The 25618-nt window shown below is 38.5% G+C and overlaps 2 protein-coding genes and 2 long non-coding RNA genes across 4 annotated transcripts in view; all 4 read right to left on the bottom strand.

Annotated features, from left to right (window-relative positions):
• Positions 1-296: 296 nt before the first annotated feature.
• LOC107554260 (uncharacterized) lies at positions 297-3477 on the bottom strand. The gene is made up of 3 exons (XR_001605043.1): positions 3411-3477; positions 3177-3271; positions 297-564 (listed from the first exon to the last, which is right to left on the bottom strand). It is a non-coding gene; the product is annotated as an uncharacterized lncRNA (long non-coding RNA).
• Positions 3478-5198: 1721 nt separating this feature from the next.
• The window catches only part of LOC107554256 (protein KIAA0100-like), a 27320-nt gene continuing 6900 nt past the window's right edge, over positions 5199-25618 (bottom strand). The window contains exons 9-10 of the mRNA XM_016236714.1: positions 5972-5980; positions 5199-5322 (exon numbers count right to left, since the gene is read on the bottom strand). Coding sequence (XP_016092200.1) covers positions 5199-5322; positions 5972-5980 — 133 coding nt within the window. The remainder of the gene's footprint in view (positions 5323-5971; positions 5981-25618) is intronic.
• On the bottom strand, positions 6689-8228 carry LOC107554281 (uncharacterized). Its single transcript, XR_001605046.1, has 3 exons — positions 8085-8228; positions 7459-7975; positions 6689-7202 (listed from the first exon to the last, which is right to left on the bottom strand). It is a non-coding gene; the product is annotated as an uncharacterized lncRNA (long non-coding RNA).
• LOC107554280 (protein KIAA0100) lies at positions 8787-25005 on the bottom strand. The gene is made up of 33 exons (XM_016236755.1): positions 24966-25005; positions 24762-24886; positions 24578-24645; positions 24327-24463; positions 24113-24231; positions 23164-23351; positions 22777-23041; positions 22428-22633; positions 19584-20622; positions 19028-19219; positions 18740-18942; positions 18534-18652; positions 18222-18445; positions 17856-18046; positions 17371-17470; positions 17085-17284; positions 16633-16930; positions 16284-16441; positions 15989-16195; positions 15797-15896; positions 14835-15017; positions 14622-14743; positions 14376-14531; positions 14114-14235; positions 13839-14019; positions 13607-13693; positions 12111-12221; positions 11871-12006; positions 11316-11437; positions 11034-11135; positions 9907-10041; positions 9281-9797; positions 8787-9024 (listed from the first exon to the last, which is right to left on the bottom strand). Exons 1-32 carry the CDS (start codon positions 24980-24982, stop codon positions 9612-9614), a joined length of 5799 nt encoding a protein of 1932 aa, XP_016092241.1. The 5' UTR covers positions 24983-25005; the 3' UTR covers positions 8787-9024; positions 9281-9611.

Here is a 25618-nt window from a genome sequence, read left to right as displayed (position 1 = left end):
AGAAAAAAATAGCTCTAACATTGTCAAAAATCTAATACACTTTCTGCATATTCAGATGAAAAAAAAAATCTGATTTTTAAATAAAGACTAAAATAACTCAGTAGTAATACTTGTTATTGACTGGCTATTCACATAGATTGATTTGTTTGTGCTTTATGGTGAATTATCAGAAAAATACTGTGACATTTTACCTTGTCTTTGGAAAAACGATTGTTACAGAGAGAAAAAAATAGCTAATTTATGTTTTCATGGAAAATTAGTTCCTATTGCTTTTGTTTTAGCCCCTGCTGTTTCTTTGTTTACCTTAATCTTCATCAAGGTAGGAGACAAATCTGCAGGGGTGGATGGAGAGTTCAGTAGGTCACACTAAAAATTCTGAAGCAGGTCTAATGATAAGCCTCGCATCGACCTTTCCGGTCGGTCAGGACGATTCTTCAGCTCGAGGATTGGCTGAATGGGACTTTGCTGCAGCAGCTGGGAATCAAAGGGCATGCCGTGGAAAAACGTCTGGCTTTGGAATCGCTCCAGGTGCTGTAAGCGACGTGTGGGGATCTTGCACAGAAGCTATATTCAAACATGATGAGAGTTTTAGGAAGACAGCTTTGAATATTTGCATAAACAACAGGGTTATATGCCATTCAGATTTGAAGGAGGTAGAAATCAAATGTAAAGAAATGTTGAGAAATTAATTTAAATTAGGTGTATTTTTTAAGTATGCATTTTTATTATGGATTACCTATAAATGAATATTTTAAATATTTTATTTTATATTCCGCATTTTATTTTATATTTATAAAAAAATGAATATAGGGTTTTAATATATAATATATAAATCTTAATATGGGGTACACTCATAAACATCAGATGATCTTAATAAAATACATTTTTTAAATTCTGTGTGTTACGGAATTTTTTTTACATGTTTTTGTATTTCACATAATACATGTGTTATGATCCAGCCCGTTTCCCTGTGAATTCTTATTTTGAAGTGCTTTTCTGCCCCCAGGATTTCTGTTTTCAGTTCCTGTTAACTGTTCTACCTTCTACCGTTTGTTGTCATATAGTGATTAATTGGTTTCACCACCTTGTTAACATACCCGTGTTTGCCTTGTTCAGTGTCAGTCTTTGTTTCCAGGTGTATGCTCCATTTCCGTGTTTCTGGTTCATTTCCCTGTGTTAGTTCTTCATTAGATCCTACTGCAAGTGGATCCTCCGCCTTGTGTTTCCGTGCCTCCATCGTTACAACATGTGATACATACAGTTAAACATGTAATACATTACAGTCTTTTTTATTGTATAATCTGCATATGAATATAAATCATAGTCAAAATCTATATACATGTAAATCAACATAATCGCTACAATTATTGACATTCATATTATCAATATTATTCAATTCAATAAAAAAAACGTTATTATCTATCAACCAGTGATAGAAATGTATCTTATGTAAATGTACTCATTTCCTATACTCATTATATACTCATAAATATACTCATTATTGACATTCATATTATCAATAATTGATATTCAGTTATTGATAATTACATTTATTGATATTCAGAAGCATACTTAAAGGGGTCATATGATGCGATTAAAATTTTTCCTTTCTCTTTGGAGTGTTACAAGCTCTTGGTGCATAAAGAAGATCTGTAAAGTTGCAAAGACTAAAGTCTCAAATCCAAAGAGATATTCTTTATAAAAGTTAAGAGTCAACCACATCTACCTAAAACGGCTCGTTCTAACACGCCCCCACATGTCTACATCACTATGTGGGAAGATTTGCATAACGCCGCCCAAATGTTCACGCAAAGAAAGAAGGCGTAACTTTTATTCTCGCTGTAGTATTGATGCTGCCGCCGCCGCCACCGCCATGTCGTGAAGACACTGTGTGTTTTGTTGTGAAAGTGAAACTACTTTGTTTGGTCTTCCAAAAGAGGACAAGACTAGAAATCAGTGGTTAAGTTGTATTTACAACACTGTTCCAGAACAGTTCAACCCAAATATTCAGATGTGTGCAGCACATTTTATGGAGGACTGTTTCCTGATCCTGGAAGAGTAGACTACAATGCCGGCTGTTCTGACTCACAGACTGTAAGTACGTTTTTTATATTTAAAGAATTTGCCACTGATGATTCAAACGTGAGTTTTGAGCAGTGTAGAGTAGCGCTTGTTGTTTGTCATTTCTCCGATCACAAATGCAGACGTGGTTTTATGTTTAAGCGGCGCGATGCAACGCGTAAAAAGACAGTATAAGTCATTGTAATCCGTAATTATGTCCCCACTGGATGCAACAAATACCTCGTTTATAATGGGTTTTAATGTTTTCGTCTCGTTGCTCCGGCCGGGACAAGGCATCACAGTGTAAGGGGCATAACATTTACGTCACACGGTTGAGGTATTCGGCCAATCACAACACACTGGATAGCTGGCCAATCTCAGTACACCTCGCTTTTCAGACCGATGAGTTTTGTAAAAATCGAAGCGTTTCAGAAAGGCGGGGCAGAGGAGAAACAATAATGTTCAGTATGTGGAAAATATTTTTTAACCTTAAACCACATAAACACCAAATACACAAAATAATGTTCTTTTTAGCAACGTCATATGACGCCTTTAATACAATAAAAATATTGTATTGAGTATCCTTATGAATATCAATCAAGAGTCACACTGTTGTGCAAATAAACACCCAAATAAATAGACAAAAAAAAATATATATTTTTAATGATACATTTTTTGTGTGAATTAGCAATAAATTATTTTTTCAACATAAAATATGGGGTATTTCAATAAACATTATAAAATACATTATAAAAGTGTATCAATGTTTTAAACACATTATACAACTAACATCCATAAATAATAAATGTTAAAAACATATAATTTATGAATGTATAATAATAATAATAATAATAATTAGTAGTAGTACTAGTAGTAGTAGATGCAGGAGTAGTAGTATTATTTATGGATTTAAGATGATTATGAATTATATTAATACAAATATTAAAACATGAATAATTACATTTTGTACATATATTTATATTTTAAACATACATAATACAATTATATATGTAATATATTATTGTCTTTTATTGTGTAATGCGTGTTTATAAATATCAATCATAATTAGAAGAAAGAAAGAAAGAAAGAAAGAAAGATTATGTATAGCAGCTGACCTCTAAGAGCAGGAAGGTCAGAGTTGGACTGAGGCTTGCATGCATGTCATATGGACACTCACTGACACTGGTCAGCATATCACAGTGATCTGCTTCTGCAGGCAGAGGAAACAAAAAATCAAAATAATCGAGAAAAGACTCTATAAGTCTGTATAAGCAGCCTGAAGCACTTTCTACACATCACTGAGATTGTACAATGCTCATCTTGCAGTATGGCCTCTGGATATGTCTCACCCCTCCAGTGGTTAAAGCGTAGAGAAGAACGCCAAGAGACCACCAGTCTGCAGCGTGGCTGTACGGACCGCCGCTCAGGACCTCAGGAGCTGTTTAATGACCACATCATGTAATTAAATATCCATTTTTACAGAAATAGTTCATTTGCATGTCTTTAGTTACTGCTAGATATAGCTGATGATAAACACTGTCTCCTTTCCCTTGCAGTTCAGATTCCAGCCTCACCGCAGCTAGTAAAAGCTCTATCCCCACACTCAAGACGGCGAGACAGCCCGAAATCAGTCAAGTGGAGGTGACCTAAATGAGACGGCATTAATATTTCTATTCCAAAATTCCCTTTACCAAATCTAAATGAGTGCTTCATAGTTGGGATGGACACAATGTTATTTTCTGGATTTTTTTTTTTGATTCGGTCTCTCACAGTTGAGGTGTACCTACGATGAAAATTACAGATCTCTCCATTCTTTGTAAGTGGGAAAACTTGAAAAATCGGCAGTGTATCAAATACTTATTTGCCCCACTGTATATGGTCCTTGTTTTGGCATATGTGAAAAATATGCAAATCTGTGGTTTCTGAATACGCTTGCTTTTTAGAATATGATATGAATTAGTAACTTGGATGAACTGTCTGCATATATGTTCATATCAATTAAGCACATTTTTTAAAATATATTCCTGACTAAGTTATGTTAGAATCATTATTATACTCATACCTTTTGTTCTTTTAATATTTTGAATTGTTTTTAGCTTTATTTTAGTTTTAATTACTTTTTCTTATTTGTAAGTCGCTTTGGATAAAAGCGTCTGCTAAATGACTGAAAGTAAAAGTAAAGTAAATTATTATTTCGTTTTTATTCTGCTTTCTAAAGACTGGTCAGAAATCCTGAAATTAATCTTTTTTTATATATAAAAGATATTTTATTTTATTATTTATATTTTATTTTAACATTTTAAGAGGTTTATCCTCAACACAGTCATCTTTAGCTTGCTCACTGAAGGATTAATGGCAATATGGTCTGGAAGAATATTTATATATATATACACTGATATAAATTAAATTCTAACATAACTATATATATATTTATATATATAGTCCATTCAAATGTATACATTTAATTGATATATTAAGTTAACATGTACAAATAAAACCTTACAAAACACATTTTTAGTGCATATTTTATATTTAGTTTACCATAAAAGCTTGTCAGTACCTTCGGCTGTACAAAAGAGGTAATTATGAAATTACATATAAATATATAATGAAGTCCTACTTAAGTTAATCAAAAAAGCATACTTAAGTTCAATTAATAGCATTTAATATACATTTAAACTCTAATACATCTTCATTTAATTTCAATTAACATTACATCCAGTTCACACTTAAATATATTCTATTAAAGTATATTACTCAAAATAAATTTGCTCTTTAAAAGCATGTTACTTTTTCATTTCAGACATTTCACCCAAAAATTAAAATGGCCATCATTTACTTTCCCTCATTTTATTCCAAACTAAAGGTACATTCTTCAAAATCTCTCTTTTTGCCTACCACTGAAGAAAGAAAGGCAGAGTAAATGATGTAAATTTGGGTGATTTATGTGAGGATTATATGACTTGTGGCAATGAACTACCTGTAAATACTTATGCCCAGTAAACCTGGGAGGAAATTCTGGCAGGAAAATGGAAATAAAGCCTGGCAGTGTCCACTCTAGACGAGGCCCCTCAGGGTTTGAGTCTGAGGGCCGAGATTGCTCAGAGACGGGGTATTCTCTGTGCTGGGCGCTGCGTCTAAATAGACTGTGATGAACAAGCTGAGCCGGGAGAGACAGGAAGCCCTGATGACATGACAGGGATCTCCTCTTTACCACTGACGCGGATTCCTGCAGCAAAGATGACATTGATTGATAAATCACTATACAAAATCACTTATGATAACATAAAGGCTAATGCTTTACAGATCACTAACTAGTTGTAAAGCAACTAGTGAACTAGTGACACTAACTAGGATATAAACCTAACAGACCACTCAGATCATTAGGATCGAGTCAGTTAGAAATACCGAGGGTTCACACAAAACAAGGGGAATGTGCTTTTAGTTATTATGCCACCCGCAGTTGGAATCAGCTTCCAGAAGAGATCAGATGTGCTAAAACATTAGTCACATTTAAATGCAGACTCAAAACTCATCTGTTTAGCTGTGCATTTATTGAATGAGCACTGTGCTATGTCCGAACTGATTGCACTATATTTTATGTATAATCGTTTTCTATTCTTAACTCTTTTAAATTCATTTTAAACCTCTTAAATCAATTTTTCAACATTTTCAAATTCCTTGTTTTATTGTTGTGATTATTTTTTTCTTTTCTTTTACGTAAAGCACTTTGAATTACCATTATGTATGAAATGTGCTATATAAATAAACTTGTCTTGCCTAGTGTGTTCAAATGTAAATATGCAACAGCCCCCCCCCCCCAAAAAAAAAATACTTAAAGGGAAAGTTCACCTAAAAATAATAATTCTGTCATCATTTACTGGCACTCAAGTTGTTCCAAACCTGTAAGAGTTTCTTTCTTCTGTTGAACATAAAAGAAGACATTTTGAAGAATTGTGGTAATCAAACAGTTGATGGACCCCATTGACTTTCATAGTAAGTAGAAGAAGAAGAAGAAAAAATACTATGGAAATCAATGGAGACCATCAGTTGTTTGTTTGGTTATTTTTTGGTAAACTATCCCTTTACTTAACATTTAAAATATATACATTTAAAAAAGTGCCGTTGCATATTAAACAGTAAAATATAAAATCAAGTTGCATTTCATGATCACAATTAATGTACGGGGCGACCACAGTGATTGTAACATACAGACAGTAGCTCGCACATCATATGGGCCTACAGATCAAAAATACGCTGTCCTGTGATTTATCCGTAGCATATATTCCTTTCTGTTTTTTTGAAGTAATTAAAAGCCATGCACAGACTATAGTACTATTTAACACGCAACCACGCTCTCACAAATGCATTCAAATATCCTGATGGTGCGCCCATTGTCAGCAACATTGTCATATTTAAAGGGAAATTTAACCTAAACATGAAAATGCTGTTATCATACTCGGGGTTTAGAATGTAAAAAAAAAAAAAAACAACCAGGCTCAACCAGCTTAATTAGGCTTTTACATTTAATGCTTCTGAACTGAGAGCAGTTTATGCTCTGCCTGAAATTGACCTCAACAGTATATGAGCACATCAGGAGAAGATTCCTGCTCAATGGCTCTTGAGCTAATAAAATCTTTCATTTTTGAAGCTGACAAGCTAGAATCAGCAGCATCTCAGACATTATTGAAATGATACAGAAGATAACCACAGATACAAAAATATCAGAAAATACTTTGTGTAAAAAGTGCCATAGAGTTAAAATGACAAAGCATCAATCAGACAGGGTGCAAATATGGCATAAAACAAGGTGCTTCCCATGATGCCCCACTGCTCCACAAGCAGAAGATCCTAGTAGTTAGTACAGTAAAACAGTGGTCAGCTAGCTAATATCATGTCCAATTTAACACTGAGCTCAAATGAGGCCAAATTCTTGATTCTTTTCAGTGACTTTCACTAATTGTGGGATAATATGGGCTTCCAGTATATGTGAATTTCAGATTCTTCTTGCTTTTCCATGTGGCTCCTTCAAGATTCTGGCCTACAAGAATCTCCTGATCCAGCAGGAGAGACGTCACAATGCTCCAAACACAAAACAGAGATGAACCGTTGAATTGTAGGACACTGTCTTGAGCTTGAGCCTCTGGCTTGCATAGTTGGGGACACTTCATTTCCAGCGATACCGTTGACTTGATTGCAAATGATTGCAAAGATACTATTTAAACTGAACTGAGCTGGATGATGACATCACTGAATTGAATGATGAACTGTCTTTAACTGAAAAATGAGTGTTTATTATTGTCATTTTGCATTATTGACACTATTTTCCTAATTAATGCTGTTCAGTTGCTTTGACACAATCTGTATTGTTAAAAGCGCTATATAAATAAAGGTGACTTGACTTGATAAAGATGGTTTAATGCTGTATGTAGTTAATTGAAATATGTTGAAATGATGTATGGCACAAAAGCAGCACATTAAAACTTATGTTAGGTGTACAGCACTCATTTTAGACAGTAGAATGACAATCCCTTCTTCCATAGCAGGACCAGCACCTGCAGTCATGGCTTGCGCGTCCACACCCAGCGCGGACATTTAAAGGCACCACTGGTGAAGAGGAGAGAGACCTCGGACTTGGTTTAGTTATCTTCCATCCCTTCTCCTGCAGACTGGATCTCGGTAAGGTTCAGCAACGCTTCTTCAAGACCAGCATCTCTGTGAAGGAGCTTCACTTGCGGCGACTGAAGATGCTCTTTTTGCTGGAGCTCTTGTCGGCGGTGCTGAAGCCGATCAGAAGCCTTGCTTTCTCGTCCTCCACCTGCTGCTGGAGGCTGCTGTCTGTTTTCCCATCCGTCACTTTACCTCGAGACTCTGAGCCCGAGGCGGGTTTCAACCGCAGCTTCTCCTTTATCATCTATTTATTTGGGACAAAAGTTTAATGGAATCTGAACAGAGGCCTACTACTACATTCTTATATGTAGTTTAAAGTTGAGTTTGGGACTGAGGACTTTGCGAGTGATTACCTGTGCGACCAGTGCCTTACGACTGTCTCTCTTCACAGCCATAGCAAAGTCCAGCCAGGTCCAGGTGTTGTTATGATACTCCAAACCGGGCAGAACCAGGTTCAGATCCTTCCAGTCTACACTGCTCTTCTCCCCCTACAGGTACACCGCAAGAGAAATGCATACAGTCAGACTCGGGAATGTGATAAATTGAATATCAACAACACATATATGCAAAAATAACAATTTGCTGTGGAGGTCAAATGAAGCAATACTGTAAATAATAGAATGATTATATTGCGCTTTTTATTAGGCTGTTATGCTTTCTAAAGGCAGTGTCATTTCATGATGACTCCTCGTCTTGTAACTCAAATCTCTGAAATGGTGTTTGATTTGCCAATTAATTTCCTTAAAACATGATAAATATCACTGTTCCTTGTTCATTTAGTGAATAATAAAATTGTATAAAATACATTTTTACTGAACTTTTATTATTAACACTCATTTTATTAAATATTATTTACTGTATATAATACATTTTTAACCTAGTTGGTTCAATGGCTGCTTGGTCAAAATGATGACAGGAAAAAAAAGTCAATTATTTTTAGGCCAAATACTTAACTACTGAGCAATATTTAGCTAAATGAAACTATATATCCATATACAGTATATATATATATACATATGTATATATACACACAGTATACATATATATAGTCCAATTTAACACTGAGCTCAAATGAGGCCAAATTCTTGATTCTTTTCAGTGACTTTCACTAATTGTGGGATAATATGGGCTTCCAGTATATGTGAATTTCAGATTCTTCTTGCTTTTCCATGTGGCTCCTTCAAGATTCTGGCCTACAAGAATCTCCTGATCCAGCAGGAGAGACGTCACAATGCTCCAAACACAAAACAGAGATGAACCGTTGAATTGTAGGACACTGTCTTGAGCTTGAGCCTCTGGCTTGCATAGTTGGGGACACTTCATTTCCAGCGATACCGTTGACTTGATTGCAAATGATTGCAAAGATACTATTTAAACTGAACTGAGCTGGATGATGACATCACTGAATTGAATGATGAACTGTCTTTAACTGAAAAATGAGTGTTTATTATTGTCATTTTGCATTATTGACACTATTTTCCTAATTAATGCTGTTCAGTTGCTTTGACACAATCTGTATTGTTAAAAGCGCTATATAAATAAAGGTGACTTGACTTGATAAAGATGGTTTAATGCTGTATGTAGTTAATTGAAATATGTTGAAATGATGTATGGCACAAAAGCAGCACATTAAAACTTATGTTAGGTGTACAGCACTCATTTTAGACAGTAGAATGACAATCCCTTCTTCCATAGCAGGACCAGCACCTGCAGTCATGGCTTGCGCGTCCACACCCAGCGCGGACATTTAAAGGCACCACTGGTGAAGAGGAGAGAGACCTCGGACTTGGTTTAGTTATCTTCCATCCCTTCTCCTGCAGACTGGATCTCGGTAAGGTTCAGCAACGCTTCTTCAAGACCAGCATCTCTGTGAAGGAGCTTCACTTGCGGCGACTGAAGATGCTCTTTTTGCTGGAGCTCTTGTCGGCGGTGCTGAAGCCGATCAGAAGCCTTGCTTTCTCGTCCTCCACCTGCTGCTGGAGGCTGCTGTCTGTTTTCCCATCCGTCACTTTACCTCGAGACTCTGAGCCCGAGGCGGGTTTCAACCGCAGCTTCTCCTTTATCATCTATTTATTTGGGACAAAAGTTTAATGGAATCTGAACAGAGGCCTACTACTACATTCTTATATGTAGTTTAAAGTTGAGTTTGGGACTGAGGACTTTGCGAGTGATTACCTGTGCGACCAGTGCCTTACGACTGTCTCTCTTCACAGCCATAGCAAAGTCCAGCCAGGTCCAGGTGTTGTTATGATACTCCAAACCGGGCAGAACCAGGTTCAGATCCTTCCAGTCTACACTGCTCTTCTCCCCCTACAGGTACACCGCAAGAGAAATGCATACAGTCAGACTCGGGAATGTGATAAATTGAATATCAACAACACATATATGCAAAAATAACAATTTGCTGTGGAGGTCAAATGAAGCAATACTGTAAATAATAGAATGATTATATTGCGCTTTTTATTAGGCTGTTATGCTTTCTAAAGGCAGTGTCATTTCATGATGACTCCTCGTCTTGTAACTCAAATCTCTGAAATGGTGTTTGATTTGCCAATTAATTTCCTTAAAACATGATAAATATCACTGTTCCTTGTTCATTTAGTGAATAATAAAATTGTATAAAATACATTTTTACTGAACTTTTATTATTAACACTCATTTTATTAAATATTATTTACTGTATATAATACATTTTTAACCTAGTTGGTTCAATGGCTGCTTGGTCAAAATGATGACAGGAAAAAAAAGTCAATTATTTTTAGGCCAAATACTTAACTACTGAGCAATATTTAGCTAAATGAAACTATATATCCATATACAGTATATATATATATACATATGTATATATACACACAGTATACATATATATATATATATATATATATATAATTTTATAATTTTTTTTATTTACACATCAAACTAATCAAAAGTTACAGTAAAGGCATACAAAAATCTTACAAAAAGCTACAAAAATATATATATATATATATATATATATATATATAATTTTTTTTATTTACACATCAAACTAATCAAAAGTTACAGTAAAGGCATACAAAAATCTTACAAAAACAGTAAATGCTACAAAAAAGTTATATTTCAAATAATAGCTGTTATTAGCTTTCTATTTATCAAAGTATCCTGAAAAAAAAGTGTACACAAAAATATTAAGCAGCACAAGTGTTTTCAACTTATAATAATATAAGAATGTTTCTTGAACAAGCTAATCAAATCAGCATATTAGAATGATTTCTGAAGGATCATGTGACACTGAAGACTATATCACTTTTGCTAGGACCAACCTTGTAACTGACACAAAGGGGAACCTGAGGAATCTTGATGTAGATGAAAGAATTATTCATTGCTGCTCTTTCTTTCATCTTATCAATGTCATCAACGGGATGCTGAATGGGGAAGACATTAACAGGCTAAATAACTTGGTTACACTCAATTTGTGACTTCCAACTGAGATATTATATTCATTACAGACCGCAAATAATGATCTGTGATTAATAAAAAAAAAAATCAAAAGACAATATCCATCATAAGCAGACAAATGAACTGTCATCCCATTGAAATAATACCTCAGGTGGTTTGCGAAATGACCTCCTGACTCCAGCTGTTCGATTTAACCCTTGCGTGACCCCCTTCCCGGGTCCAAGCCCTCCTATGGAGTCTTCAGACAGCTGCCTGGGTTTCACAACACCTGCGATTTAAGAAGAAAACAAGCCTTAGACACTCCACAATGCACATGAAAGTCACCCTGAAGCCATTCCAGACACTAAACCTTCCCATGTCAAAGAGCGATGAGCTTTTAATAGCCCAGCATGGGCCATCAGTGTGACATAACATCAGCAGACAGCAATCTAATACCCTCACTGGAGCAAAAAATCTATGTAAACTGATATTGATCAGCATGGGCTGCACTATGGATGTCAGTACAGCGAGTGCAAAGAGTGGTTAAACCATGAATGTAAAGACCAATTCTGGCTTTCAAGAGGATCAGCGTTTGTTTTTCCACTTCTTGTACTTTGATGAATTATAATTATTACTTGCATATGATGTGATTGTGAACAAAGTTGAGTATCCCTGTTGTGGTGGGAAGGTCATATGCTCATGACGAGAAAAACTTCACAAACCTGTAGTAACCAGTCTGAACTTGTCTTCCTCATCCCCAACTTCCTCTTCTTCCACATTTCGTCCAGGGAAGAAAAATCCCATCATCCTCTTGAAGAACTGGTACATGAGCTGAATGGTGAGTGGTACCACATTTACCTACAAATACAAACAGATTTTTTAGAAAGAAGAGGACAGCTGTATGTGTGAATAGCATCCTCCAGAGTTATGATGCAAACAGGAATGGATTTCATGATAGTGACCTCAAAGTGCTCTTTGACGGAAATCCCTCCCACCGGTGGGCGGACCTTACTGAAGATACGGAGGGCAAGCTGGCGTCCTGATTGGCAGGGGCTCTGAGGGCGCAAAACCACCTACAACATAGAATGAGAGCAAAATTACACTCACCTGACTGAAGTACTTGTGTTTGTTTAGATGCAAACCATGAAACAAAGGAAAACATGGAAGACTTGGATGCATATCCTGCTGGTCAAACCCAACTGAAAATGATTGGACAGACGTAAAAATATTAAAAAAGATGTAAAAGGGGAAGGAAATGCAACTAGCCTGCGATATCAAACTACAAGTGAGAATGCAGGTGAATTTTGTCCAAACAGGAACATAAACTTTCTGAGCAGGCATATGTCTGGATGAGGATGAAGGTGTCGACTAACAAACATAGGATTTTACCCACTCAATACATACCCTTACATGCTGCACAAGAGAAACCAAGAGTTATAGGATTAACAAATAGCAGAGATGTGCAAAATGCTACAATGTTCAAAATTAACTAGCTGTGGGTTGTCTGAATGACTAGTTGAAAGCCCTGTATAATTAGGCTGGTTTAGGGTCATGTTCACAAGACAACGGTCTAACATGTTGCTTAGGAATGTACGGAGAACACTCTCATAGTCCTCACAAAAAGTGGATTAAAATAATGTGAACATTGCTCTCATCAGACAATTTCATGTTCGACAATAACTGTTGTTATTGCTATAATAACTGAATTTGCTGCTAAGGCAGTGTTATGATGGCTCAACATAATCCATATCAATACTGATTATATCTAGTTATGATAAAGATGTTTCAAATTAAAATAACCATAATCTCTATATCATTTACCTTGGATGTAAATCTTGGGAGTCAAAACGCTCAAAAAATAACCAACTAGATGACCCCTAATTAATCAACTAGTTGGTTGTTGGACAACTAAACTAGGCGACCATCAGGGGACAGGATGGTTGACGACAAGCCTACTAATTGTCACACAAGAATAAAATTCTAACTACTCGATTTGTTGATACCTGATTAATCGATTAGTTGGTTGTTGGATACATTAGAAAACTAAGTGACAGGATGGTTCATCAAAGGTCAGGATGGCTAACTGGTTGTCTAACTAGAATACTGTTAACATGTTACCTTAAAAATAACAGTTAAATGCTAACTATGTCTTTTTTAATATTGTGTTTATTGTAGTATTTTCAATTTTAATTGTCGAGCTGACCTCTAACTAATTGTTTGTTGGACAATTAATACTGTAGACTGTAAATGGAAAAAAAAAATCTACATGCACTAAACCAGCTCCCTATGCAGTTTTCAGTTCAGACTGCATTGAAACATGTGTAAACAACCACACAGAGCCATTTGCAGAAGTTAGAGATCAATAACAGCAGAGTTTGTAATGACACATCTCAACTGTCACATGGTTTTGTTATTTCCCCGACTTGGACATCCAGTGTGAATCATTAAGCAGCAGTACCTTGTACACAGCATTGGGAAGCAGGTTATTCATGGTGAACCAGCCCAATTCCAGGAGATGCTCTGCTGTGTCATCAGACTTATTCAACTGTGGAAGAGAACATCCCATTAAGAGATCTGTAGCCAATGACGCACACTCACATATACAGTAGCTAAAATTTTACCAATGATTAGCAAAGGACATTCAGCAACTTCAACCAAAACCTCTGGATTGTGAGTCCTTGCAGACATACCTTGCTGTACATGAACCTCTGCAGTTCAAGTTCAGCTATACCCAGCTGCCCATCTTCTTCTGTGAGACACCAGCGGGCCTGAGCGAAGTAGATCTCGGTACGACGCGCAACGCTAACGTCTTCTGGGGGTTTCCGCAGCTCCAGTTTGTTTGCCCTTTGCAGCTGGAAGTCCTTAAAACACCTTAGAGGAGGCAAAGAACATTGATATATCCAAACATTTTGAACTAATATTTGCTAATGAATGATCAACTGCTAGAATCGAGCTAGTGACCAACCGGATGAGGATATTGAGCTCCTCACTCTTCATCTGCATGTCTGTCTTCTCCTGGTTGAGCTGATTCTGCAGGCGCAGGTTGATGTCGGACAGCTCGTCTCCTCTGAACTCTTCTGACTGGGACTGTAAGAGTCAGATAAAAGGTCATTATGAATGGACCTCAGAGTAGTCTGGAGGACATGACCTCATATGAAAAGCTATGCATATGGCTGATGGTTCAGGTGAACTAAACTGAACACACTAGACCGGAGATGTACACTAACCCTCATGTTGGAGTAGATCTGTTTCTCCAGGCAACGGATCTGAGCCAAATGCTGGCGTACCGCTTCCTGAAGGTGCAAGATACTGCTACGCTGCTCCTCAGGGTTGCTGGAGATCTCTAGCTGGAAACGCACACGCTGCTTCCTCTCGCTGTGCTCCTAAACAAAGCAAAAGATCTGGCAGATCAGCACACAACACAAGAACTCATTCAAAAACTGGTGTCCAGACCAATTACAGTTAGTTCGGACCTTGCGCCGGGGCTCCACGTGGAGCAGCAGATTATTGACTATGTCCAGGATCATGGAGTACTGCACAGGATTGGTGGAAATTTCCAGGTCATTGTGGATGAGGGTGAAAGTGTCGACTGCACCTGATATGACCGGAACAACGAAACAATATATCTGTGACAGAACAACTACCAGCAACTTAAGTCAGTTCCTGTTTCGCTTGAGGTCACAAACCAGCCTGTTTCTTTAAAAGGTCCTCCTTCTCATGGCGGTCACTGATCTCTGGCGGTTTGATGGAGGTGGCCAGTTCAGGGTCGATGTCGTGGCTGTACCCGATGTAGTACATGCGACAGCTACAGCGAGAGATGATGCGCTGGACCTGCTGGGTCTCCTGCACTTGGGACGGCTGGTTCCAATCTAAACCAGTGCAAGAGTAAACAGGTCAGGTAAACTAGACTGTGGCTGCTGATTGGACATGCAAAAGTTGTTGCCACAATGCTACAAGGACGAGAGGTGGGCCAATTGTAGTAAAATGAATGGAAGAAATTGTAACACTCATTGGGCTTGTCCCAAATGGAATCTGAAGCCCTCACGTTCATCCAAGTCTACACTTTTGTGATGTAATGTTGGGTAAAAGTCTACTGCAGAGCTCGCCTCAGTGTGGACTTGGCAGAAGAATGCATCAATGTCGCATTGCGGTCTCAAAGTAGGCACTGTGAGAACCTTTCTGAAGCCTAAAATGACAAATGAGACACCCTATGGCAGGGGTAGGCAACGTCGGTCCTGGAGTGCCGACGTCCTGACGAGTTTAGTTCCAACCCTAAAAAAAAAAAACCTCACCTGCCTTAGTAATCCTATAGAAATTGATTAGCTTGTTCAGGTGTGTTTGATTAGGGTTAGAGCTAAACTTTGCAGGGCAGCGGCACTCCAGGACCGACGTTGCTTATTCCTGCCCTATGGTCTTGTGGATTTAATGGGCATGGACATGTGGTAGCCTTTGTAAGTCCGCAAAGCTGGATGAGAAAGTCATCTCAACTCAAACTCAAGTTTGGTGGCCCTGCTTTAGGGTCTTCTGAGTGTTTTTTAACAAGCTACTATGCAGTTGCCAGGTATTTTGGGCAGTTGCTAGGGCAATGCAAGGTGGTCCATCCCAAGAGCTAAATGTTGTTATGAACTCGAGAGTTAAAATGGCACACCTGTGGTGGTGCTGACCATGCCTCCAACAGCCTGGCCACTCTCCATCAGCTCCTGCACTAAGTTAAAGTTCCTCTGCCTGTGTTCTTCGATGTTCTTGACCTGTAGGTCCACAAAATGAGATTTGATTGCTTTAATGCAATGTTTCATTGTTATAAATGCTATTTGCATGATAACTGTACTTCTGAACCCACCTCCAGCCACAGCTGCCAGTCCTCCTGTTCAGAGAGGTTTTGCTCCATGGTGGCGAAGTACTGCATACCATCCAGCAGACACGTCCAAGTGGTCTTCTGCTTGAGTGTGTCGTTGTACCAAGCAGGATGGTGCTCACATTGCAGTAGTTGTGCCTTGGCGGCAGATACCAGCACGCAGCCGGCAGTCTCAGTGCCTCGAAGCATCATCTGAACACCATGCACATGGGAAGATGTTTAGACCTGCTAATACAGCATCTTGCACTATGGGTTACTGCTCTCAAAGGTGAATCCATACCTGACCATTGACGAGCTCTATGAACCAGTTGCGGTTGTAAACATCATCGGTCTGGCACGCAGCAATTCCACAGAGCTGGTCGCTCACTCCTGCGTCCTCTTCGGAGAAGACCACAAACTTATCTGTCTCCTCAATAAGCTTCTGTAACATGGATGTTCCTAAAAAAGACCACAAAAACACATCAACTAGGGCAAAAAAAAGCCTAGATACACTGAAGACTCAGCAATTCCAATCGGCAAAACTTTTTTTATTAGTCTGGAAAAACAAAACAAAACTGGCAAGTGAGCTCCAATATGCTCCAATACAATATAATATGGATTTATTTGGGCCGACAGTCACAAGAGACTACCTTCATTCTGACTCTTCTCTGGGCGAGCAGTTGTGGTGATTACTGGTGTAGCGGGAGCCGTGTTTGAGGAGTAGCTGGACATGGAGCGTTTCAGCTTTTTCATCTGCAATTGGGTGTCGATCCGCAGACCCTTCAGAGCCTCGGTGGAGAGGTTTCTCTTCAGCACAGCTGCTTTTTTATAGCCGTCATACAAACCAAAGGCAATATTCCGGTTGGTGGTGGTCCAAGAGGCCCTCAGGTCCACCAAACACAACTTGTGTGTGTAGGAAGCATTGCTCTCGTCTTTTGAGTTTACTTCCTGAGACAATTTAAGCAGCGATATAGTTGGTTTGTCATTAATAAAGGCCTATTCACATTGGGGACAAATTTTTGCCACAAACTGTGTCAGGAAAAACTTATAAATGATATATTTTTATTTCTTGTAGATAAATTACGCAATAAGAGTGTCTCACCTCCTCTATGCGGTTACTCTGTCTCTGGTAGCTGAGTGAGGACAGGCTGAGCAGGTGGGTCTTCTTCACCTGGGCATTGATCTGGTGGTCGGCAGTCTCGTCCCATGTGGAGGCCATGAGGTGCACGGTGACCAGAGAGAGCTCGCTCACCATCTGAGTAACGTTCCACTCGGAGATAAGTCGTCTCATCACAGTGCCAGCTGTAATACATGCATCGATCATTTCAGCAGAACATTTCAACAGTGTGTCAAGTGGAGAGGGTGACTGAGACGGTTTGCTCTCTCACCCTGTGGGATGAGCCTCTGTGCTCCTCTGGTGAAGACATGACCTTTACTGCACTCCACCTGAATGCCTCTCTGCTGAGCAAACGATGCCCAGTAATGGACCTGCACAGGAACATTAAGACAGGCTAAACCTTGCATATATTTCATCACATTTATGTATTAACTCATTAATCTTTCCAATATGACCTTTCAATGATAAGAATCCTTTGATTGATAAGAATACACTATTATATGTTGGTGACTGACCAATATATATACACAAGCTTATAAAATGTAAAATATATTTTATTATTTAATTATAAAATAATAAATAAATATACATGAAAAGTAAATTAAGCATAAATATAAATATTTTTTATTAAAAAATCACAACTGTTTTATTTCAGCTATATGTTTTTGAGCATCATCTAAAAGACAAGTTAGAAATTAACTAATGTGAAAAGGGAGGCAGGCATAAAGTATGGTTTAACAGAGGCAGGTGTGTCACCTGTAGCTGTGGGAAAGATGCCGTATAGGACATCTGTTTGTAGTGCTGGCCAAGCTTCCTGCGGTTGGGTCTGAGGCTGTGGAAGAGCTTGCCTCTGCAGATGGGCCGGGACACGCTGGTCCAGGTGGCCCAGAAGTTCTGCATCCAGCGCAGGGTGCTGCTGTAGAGAAGGATTCTGGGCTGACTGAGCTCTGAGAGAAAACACGAACACAAGCCTTTAAAACCAGAGCTGAAATTACCTTCAAGCCTGGAATACACTACATGACTTTTGCAACGATTTTCAGTCTGGACAACGCTAGTTGCTGTTCCGATTTTAAAAGTTGTGTAGTATTTATCAGCTTTTACAAAAAAGGCTATAGTTCTAACCTTTGCCACAGTGCTGGTCGAGGTCCATGGTGATGGAGAGGTTGAGGTTTTCAGAGCGAAAGGCCCTATAGGAGTCGTGCGGCTGGCCTGAGGTGACATCCGCAACGTTCTCCGCAGCACAGAGCATTACGGCATGGTGGTCATGTGGATTACCATGGCATAACCACTGGAGGTCAAGGGTCATACATAGGCTCGGGAGGCGCAGGAAGCAGATATCATCATACCTGTATAGAAACGGACCAGACAGATTTAAATAATCAAACTTAAATCAAAATGTCACATTGTAATGCAATGTAACTACTAGTCAGGTACTTGGAGGCTGTTCTAACGTTGACGTCCAAGTCACCCTTGAAGACAAACTGCCCAGGATTCCAGTCAAAGTTCAGCTTGCTCCACTCCCAGTGAAGGTTCTCTGTGGTGTTGTAAGGGTCCTACACAAATAAAATATTATAGTTAGCATTAGATATTTACAAGCGTGACGGGTCTTTAGCAAGGAGCCTGGGTGTGTTTGTTAGTACCTCAGTAGCGAGCTGATGCAGGTTGGCCTGATCAATGTCCATTACCCAGCGGCCATGCAGAAGTAGTCTGCTTTTATCCCACCAGGCCAGAAGGGGGGACGGGTCAGCTGTGGGTTTAGTCAGTAAATCAACAGCCTGGCCAATCAGCGTCCAAGCAGGATCCCAGCATGGCCCCCACACAATGGTGTAGAGGGAAATGTTCGCTGTTTGAACAGTTAGACCGGGTGAGTCATATTGTTGCAACATCACATTACAGACTTACAAGATCAAGAGAGTGTTGTGACTCACAATGGACGTCGTAGTAGAACTTCAGTGGTGGCATATTCCTGTAAACCGTCACATCCCCCCATGGCTGGCCGAGCTGGACCACCTGTTTGCGCTTTGCTCTCAGCTGCCCGTCCTGCTCGGTGCCCATCAGACGTCCCGACAGCGACCAATCTCTGATCTCAAACAGGTACCGAGGATAGTCCCGGATTCGCACTGAACCACACAGGAAACAAGAATGTTAGCCATCACGGACTCTCATAAGTGACTAAAAATAGCACTTTACACATGTAGCACTCCGCAAACAACACTTACAATTGATTCGAATATGTTGCTATGCTAATAGCTCAATACTCTAATAAGTATAAAAATACAAGGGCACAAATATTGAGTCAATTCTGAATTAAACTGAAGCAATTTTAACAACACTAATCTAATGTATTGATTCATTCAGTACATTCAGTAATGAATTGATTTATAATTGCGTCTGCTAAATGACTAAATAAATAAAAAATTAAAAAGTTGGAGCTAAACTCTGCAGGACATTGAACACGTCTGTTTTGAAGCATGCTAGACTTACCCAGAAATGCATTAAGCTTGAATTTAAAAGCACGGCACCACTGGATCACCAGCTGCAGGCCATCTCTAGGGAAGGGGCTGATGCCATCGATGTCCCGCAGCTGCTCTCGGATCCGCTCAGGCCCGTGCAACGACTGATCCGCAAGCGCCACAAGCTCCAACTCTGACACAGTCCAGGTGAGCAGCGACTTGCGCATGGGTGTGTTGGAATACAGTCGCTTGGACCGCTGAATGTAGATCTCAATGTGCTTGCGCTCAAGGGAGGTGTAGAGCTCCTCGATCTTACGGGCCGGCAGGAGCTCGCCGTGCTGCTTGCGTAGGTCGGCCACTTTCTTATCTAGCAGCTGCAGGCGCTTGGCGCTTTCCTTGTTTTCGTCCTTCATTAGCTCGTAATTGTCGCGTAGTTTGATCTCAAAGACGTCGTCCAGGAACACGAAGGAGAACTGGTTTATGCGGATCAGGAGGTCCGGGGGCAAGCGACAAGGTTCTGTCGATGGGACGGCACGGCTGTGTAGGGTCTTCAGCCACTTCTGCACACTGATGGCCTTGTCGAAAGTGTCAGAGAAGTTGTACTGGTAAGGGAACTCAATGGCAAGGCTGGGTGCAGTGAAGAGCCAAGTGCGATTACGAAATGTTTGGAGGAAAGGGAATTGAGATCTGAGCGGTTGCATTATTTCAAGCTCATCCAGCATCTGCACCTCGGCCCCAGAAAAGGAGATGATGTCATTGCCATCAAAACTGAACACCAAATGAGGAGTCTTCATCAGCACGGCTCCGGGCCGTTTGGAGAGCGACAGTGCTTCTGCACTGAAGATGATGAAGTTTGTCTCGGCAACATGGGCAGTGAGTCGTGTGCTTGCCAACTCTACACAAACTAACATGCCAGAGGAAGAGTCTGCAGACTCTGTCCCATCCTTCTGTCGTAGCCTTAGAGATTCAGATAGCGCCTTCCAATAGCTTTGGCTCTCTGTGACGTGCTGATACAAAAACATGTGATCCGATGGTGTCCACTGCACTGTCAAAGCGTTTTCACTCTGCACCTGATCAGATGAAGATCAGAGGATATGAAATCAAGATGTGGCTAAAGTCAGAATGAAATGGGAACTATGATCGTTTTTTTTCTCTATTGCAACATATATTTGAGTGAAACAGCGAACAAGAATGAAAAAGTAGGACGGAAGTTAATTTTGTCCATCGTGAATTCATTGAAACGCTGATGTTTGCTAATTGCTGCAACCTCATATGAGTGATATATTTGCAGAATACAAATCTAAAATGTACAATGACTTATATTCCAAAGCGATTTTTATAATGCAATTAATGTAAAGCACACAAAACATGCGCAAAGCACAGACATTTCGATTCATGTCACATGAGAAAGGTACATGATTTATTTGTATAGCACATTTTCAATACGTCAATACTTTTAGTTTTGTTTCAGAATTTGTTTAGGCTTGACCTTTATAATAAATACCACAATAATTTAGGTTTGTTTTCTACTTTTATTTTAAATCCCTGTTACATTCTAAATACAACTAAATTGAAAAGATTTTTTGTGGAGTGTGGGGAACTAAAATACATGTTTATAGTTTTTATAAAGTTTGAACATTTTAGTTTTACTGTTGTCTTAACAATACAATTTTTATCTGGCGTGATTTACAGATAAACTAGTGCTGTCAATCGATAAAAAAAAATTACTATTTAAATCACACATGTTTTCCTGAAATTAATCGCCATTAATCCCACCTAACATTAAAGTTTTTTAATATACTTTTATATTGCAATATTTTCACATTCAATCTTCAAATTAATGTAGAAACAACAAATACATTATATTTTTTTTATATTTGTTTAATGGCATCTTTTTTTTTATGACTGAAGGTGAGTATCACTGATACCAATAGTACTGATGTCTCTATGAAATAGTTTATGAAAATATTTTTCCTAATATTTAACCATTGATTAATGCCATTCAGCATTACAGTATAATTGAGAGCTGTCAATTTGAACATTTATAAGACTTTAAAAAAAGAACTTCTAATTTAAGTAAACTTAAAACAATCTTCACATAAACCCATTATAATAAATGTCATATTTAACTACCTGTGCCCTTCAGCAAGTAGGAAATATACAGAAATTGACTAAAGCTATCAATCAATTCTTAATTAAATATAGAGGAATCCTTAAAGCTACAAAAATTATTGATTTCCTCTTTTTTCTTTTGCTCTTTGATTAACAGACATCACAGCAGCTGGGTTATTTGGTTATTTTGGCTGCTTTAAGAGCTGCTGCTGACGCGGATCTGACACGCATCGTATTTTCTCACAACTCTCTACCTTTTCTGACCCACTAGACTTCAGCTCTTAAAGTCTCTATGATGAGCTGACAAGTTGAATTGGATGTGTTAGATGAGGGACAATGCTGGGCTGCTCCAGGACAGTTTTGAAAACTATGTTTTAATCCATTTAGTTGTGCTCAGTCTTCCTGATTTTTTCAGCAAGAATGCATCTTGTGTTGAGCACTGTTGCGACTGAAAGTCCAAGATTACAGTGTTGACTCAAATTGCTGTCCCCCCAACTGGATAACAAGTTATGACCCAAAATTTCACCATAACAAATCAGAATTTGAGACCAGACAGGAGTAAAATATATGCTACGTCCAAAACTTTTTAGATTTCCAGTTTTAAATTTTAATCTTAGTTACAGTTGTTAACAGTGTTTGATATGAAATGATCAATCATTGCAGTCACTTACAACCACACCTAGTGGTTATAGTCTGTAATAACTGATCCTATGTGAAGGACGTCACGACAGATTTGTGTAGGAGCAATGTAGTGGTGTAGTACCTCCAGACTGCGGGCACTGATGTGGTAAGAGACAGTGAACGAGGTTAGGGTCAGGATGGGGTTTGGAGTTTGAGCGGCTGGGCAGCAGGGCTCCATACTCTCAGTGAGGGCCTTCACCACAGCAAGGGAAACACCCTGGACAGAAACATTCGAGTTCTCCCCCGATCCTTCAGCTACCACTGTGTCCACCCTCAATGCAACAGCCCCTTTAATACAATACAGAAAAACAAACTCTCATGTACTGAAACAAGCTAATATACACAGAGTAACAAAAATCTCACACTTTTTGGATATAAGGCAGAGAAACAAGAGTTTAACTGTTAATTTAAGGGCTTCTTTTAGTTCTCACCTGCCACATTGGAGAGTGTGAATGTGTTTACATCCACAAGATTAAGTTTAAAGTTAAAGAGAGGTGGTAGATGGGATGGAGGCTTTTCTGGAAGGGAATGTAAGGGGATATTCTCTGCTTTGTCCAGTTTGAGAACAGAGAACAGACGTGACAGACACAAAGTGCAGGTCTCGGACACTTCCAGCTGCAGGCCTTTCAGACTGGACTCCATACAGGCACTCCCAGAAGGGTTGGAGTTCACTGTCCTCAACTTACTATAGCTTCCCTGTGGGCAAATTAATTAAAAAGGGAATAATGCAAAGCCAAATGGTTATTATTTCAAAATATGGCCCATCTTTCATAATAAATGACAACTTACTACATAAATAGTACACGTATTGATTTTACCTGCAGTGTGAGGGAGTCTAAGATAAGGGCTTCCCCCCAAACATGTTTTCCAGGTGGGTGAGGAGCCTGCTGGATATGGGAACCCTGGCCCACGCGCCACCAGAAATTATCCAGGGACAGAGATGCTTTCTCAGTCACAGCCAGACTCTTCATGTCATCCTCTTCTGAGCATAACAAGTGCTGCAGTTCTGTCAGACACACCAGATTCAGTCACACATCACAACAGAGACACTTTTAAACGGAAGTGTTCAATCAGTTCTATTTTACCAGAAGTTGACCAAAAAGGACACTTCTGCTATGCACTTTATTCATTTTGAAATGAGAATTCAGTCACTATTTTATAGGATCCAGGCAGTGTTGATCTTATTACCGGTAACTAGTTTTTGTATAATTGAAAAGTTTAGATAAATTATAAACATTAGATAAAAACTTAAAGTTTGCCTGGGCAACTAAGTGAATAAAGTTTAAGCTGAACTACTAAAATTATTAAAAGTAAACCTGAAATAAAATAAAATAAATGATTAATTATAAAATAATGTAATTATTTTATTAATGTGTGTATGTTATAATAATTTTAAAATTAATAATAATATTAACAATATTAAATATTACATTATAAATTTTGTATTTTTAATAAAATAATTTGTTAATTAAATATGAATGTAATTAAAGAAAATTACTAATATTTCAAAATGCCACATTCAACGTGATTTTTTTGGGCAGATCAGTGTCATAAAAGTATTTTTCAGCCTTTGAAATTGTGCTTTTCAAAATATATATATTTTCATGAAAAAGCTAAGCTACATAATTACAATGTGAAAATACTTTCTCATTCATCTCTAAAAGGCATAGAACAAAAACTGCTGTTATTTAGAGTATATAATCTGAATGGGTTGGTCAACTGTCTATTGTTTTTAACAGCATTCAATAGCCACATTTTGCCATTTACCACTGTTGGCTGAGATGAAGCCCAGGGCAAAGGGTGGTGTATCTCCCAACTGCACTGACACATTGACATTAGACACGGAGGAGCTTATCATCACGGGAGCATCCAGCTGAGGGAAACGCCTGGGAGACAAAAGGACACTTATCTGAGCACAATAAACAAGACCTCCATTACAGCCCAATCTGTGACGCTCAGAAAGCGAGCGGCAGATTAATACCTTTTTTTACGAGTCGTTTCATTGTGCGAGAGCTGGTCCCATGAAAACATGTCCAGCCAAAGGGAGAACTCCTGATGACGGTAGTGGATGATACAGGTGTTGATGGTGACCGTGCTAGAGATGTCAACAGATGTCACCTTAAGAGAGAGTGAAGCCAAAAACAATAATGAAAGCCAAAACAAAAATGAAGCTGCAAAACATGCCACAAAGAAAGATTTTGATTTGCACTGAAATCGCGTAAGACGACTCACCTGCAGTATTGTTCTGAGAGTGTTCAGACATATAATTCTCTGTCGGCTTTGTGACAGTAAAAGACCATCTGAAAAACACCAAGTACCCACAATACTTAGGGTTAAGTGTGTGTTCAGATCCCTAACCCCAAGTATAAGCAAAAATAATAACGATAAAGAGTGTGTTCTTGTGTACTTTCCACACCTTCCAGCAGAAGCTCCAGACGGCTCTGTGGGAAACTGAGTTGAGGGGTGAAACTCTTCAGTGGAAGCTGCTCATCGTCACGATCATAACCCACCTTCAGAGACTTTAAAGTCCAGTTCAAATGTCTGTGAAACAAACATAGTTTGTTAGAGCACAAAAACAACATCCAAGGTTGATCACAACGACTGTAACATCATTGCTTACCTCTTCTGACTGTGCATGGAAAGTGTGATATTAGTGTTTTCAAATTTTTTTTTTGATTCGGTCTCTCACAGTTGAGGTGTACCTACGATGAAAATTACAGATCTCTCCATTCTTTGTAAGTGGGAAAACTTGAAAAATCAGCAGTGTATCAAATACTTATTTGCCCCACTGTATATATATATCATATTATAATATAGTACATATTAATATATTTACTACAGGTTAACTAGTTTTCACTAGCGGAAATAATATAAAAGTTAACTGAAATAAAATAGAATACATAAAATAACTTTTTATATTTTATTATAATTTCTGCTACGTGCAAAGGCAACATTTGAAGACGAACATGAATTACTCAAATATGTAAAACTAAAACTGAAATGAATAAAAACTATAAGCTAGGCAACTATAAAAACTGTATGTAAAATAAATAAATAACAAACAAAATTACTAAAACTTTGACTGAAATTAAAATGGAAAATGTATATTAAAAAAACTAATTTCAAATATGAATAAAAACTATAATAGTATATCAATGATACTAAAATAACACAGATTTACAGCAGGGCTGCACAAATACCTATCTGCGTGCACGCACGCACACACACACACACACACACACATATATATATATATATATATATATAAACACA

The sequence above is a fragment of the Sinocyclocheilus grahami genome, unplaced genomic scaffold (genome assembly GCF_001515645.1).
Source record: "Sinocyclocheilus grahami isolate Dianchi unplaced genomic scaffold, SAMN03320097.WGS_v1.1 scaffold496.1, whole genome shotgun sequence".
Classification (NCBI taxonomy): Eukaryota; Metazoa; Chordata; class Actinopteri; order Cypriniformes; family Cyprinidae; genus Sinocyclocheilus; species Sinocyclocheilus grahami.
The sequence above is the reverse complement of the archived record's forward strand: the minus strand, read 5'-3'. Positions and strand labels throughout refer to the sequence as shown.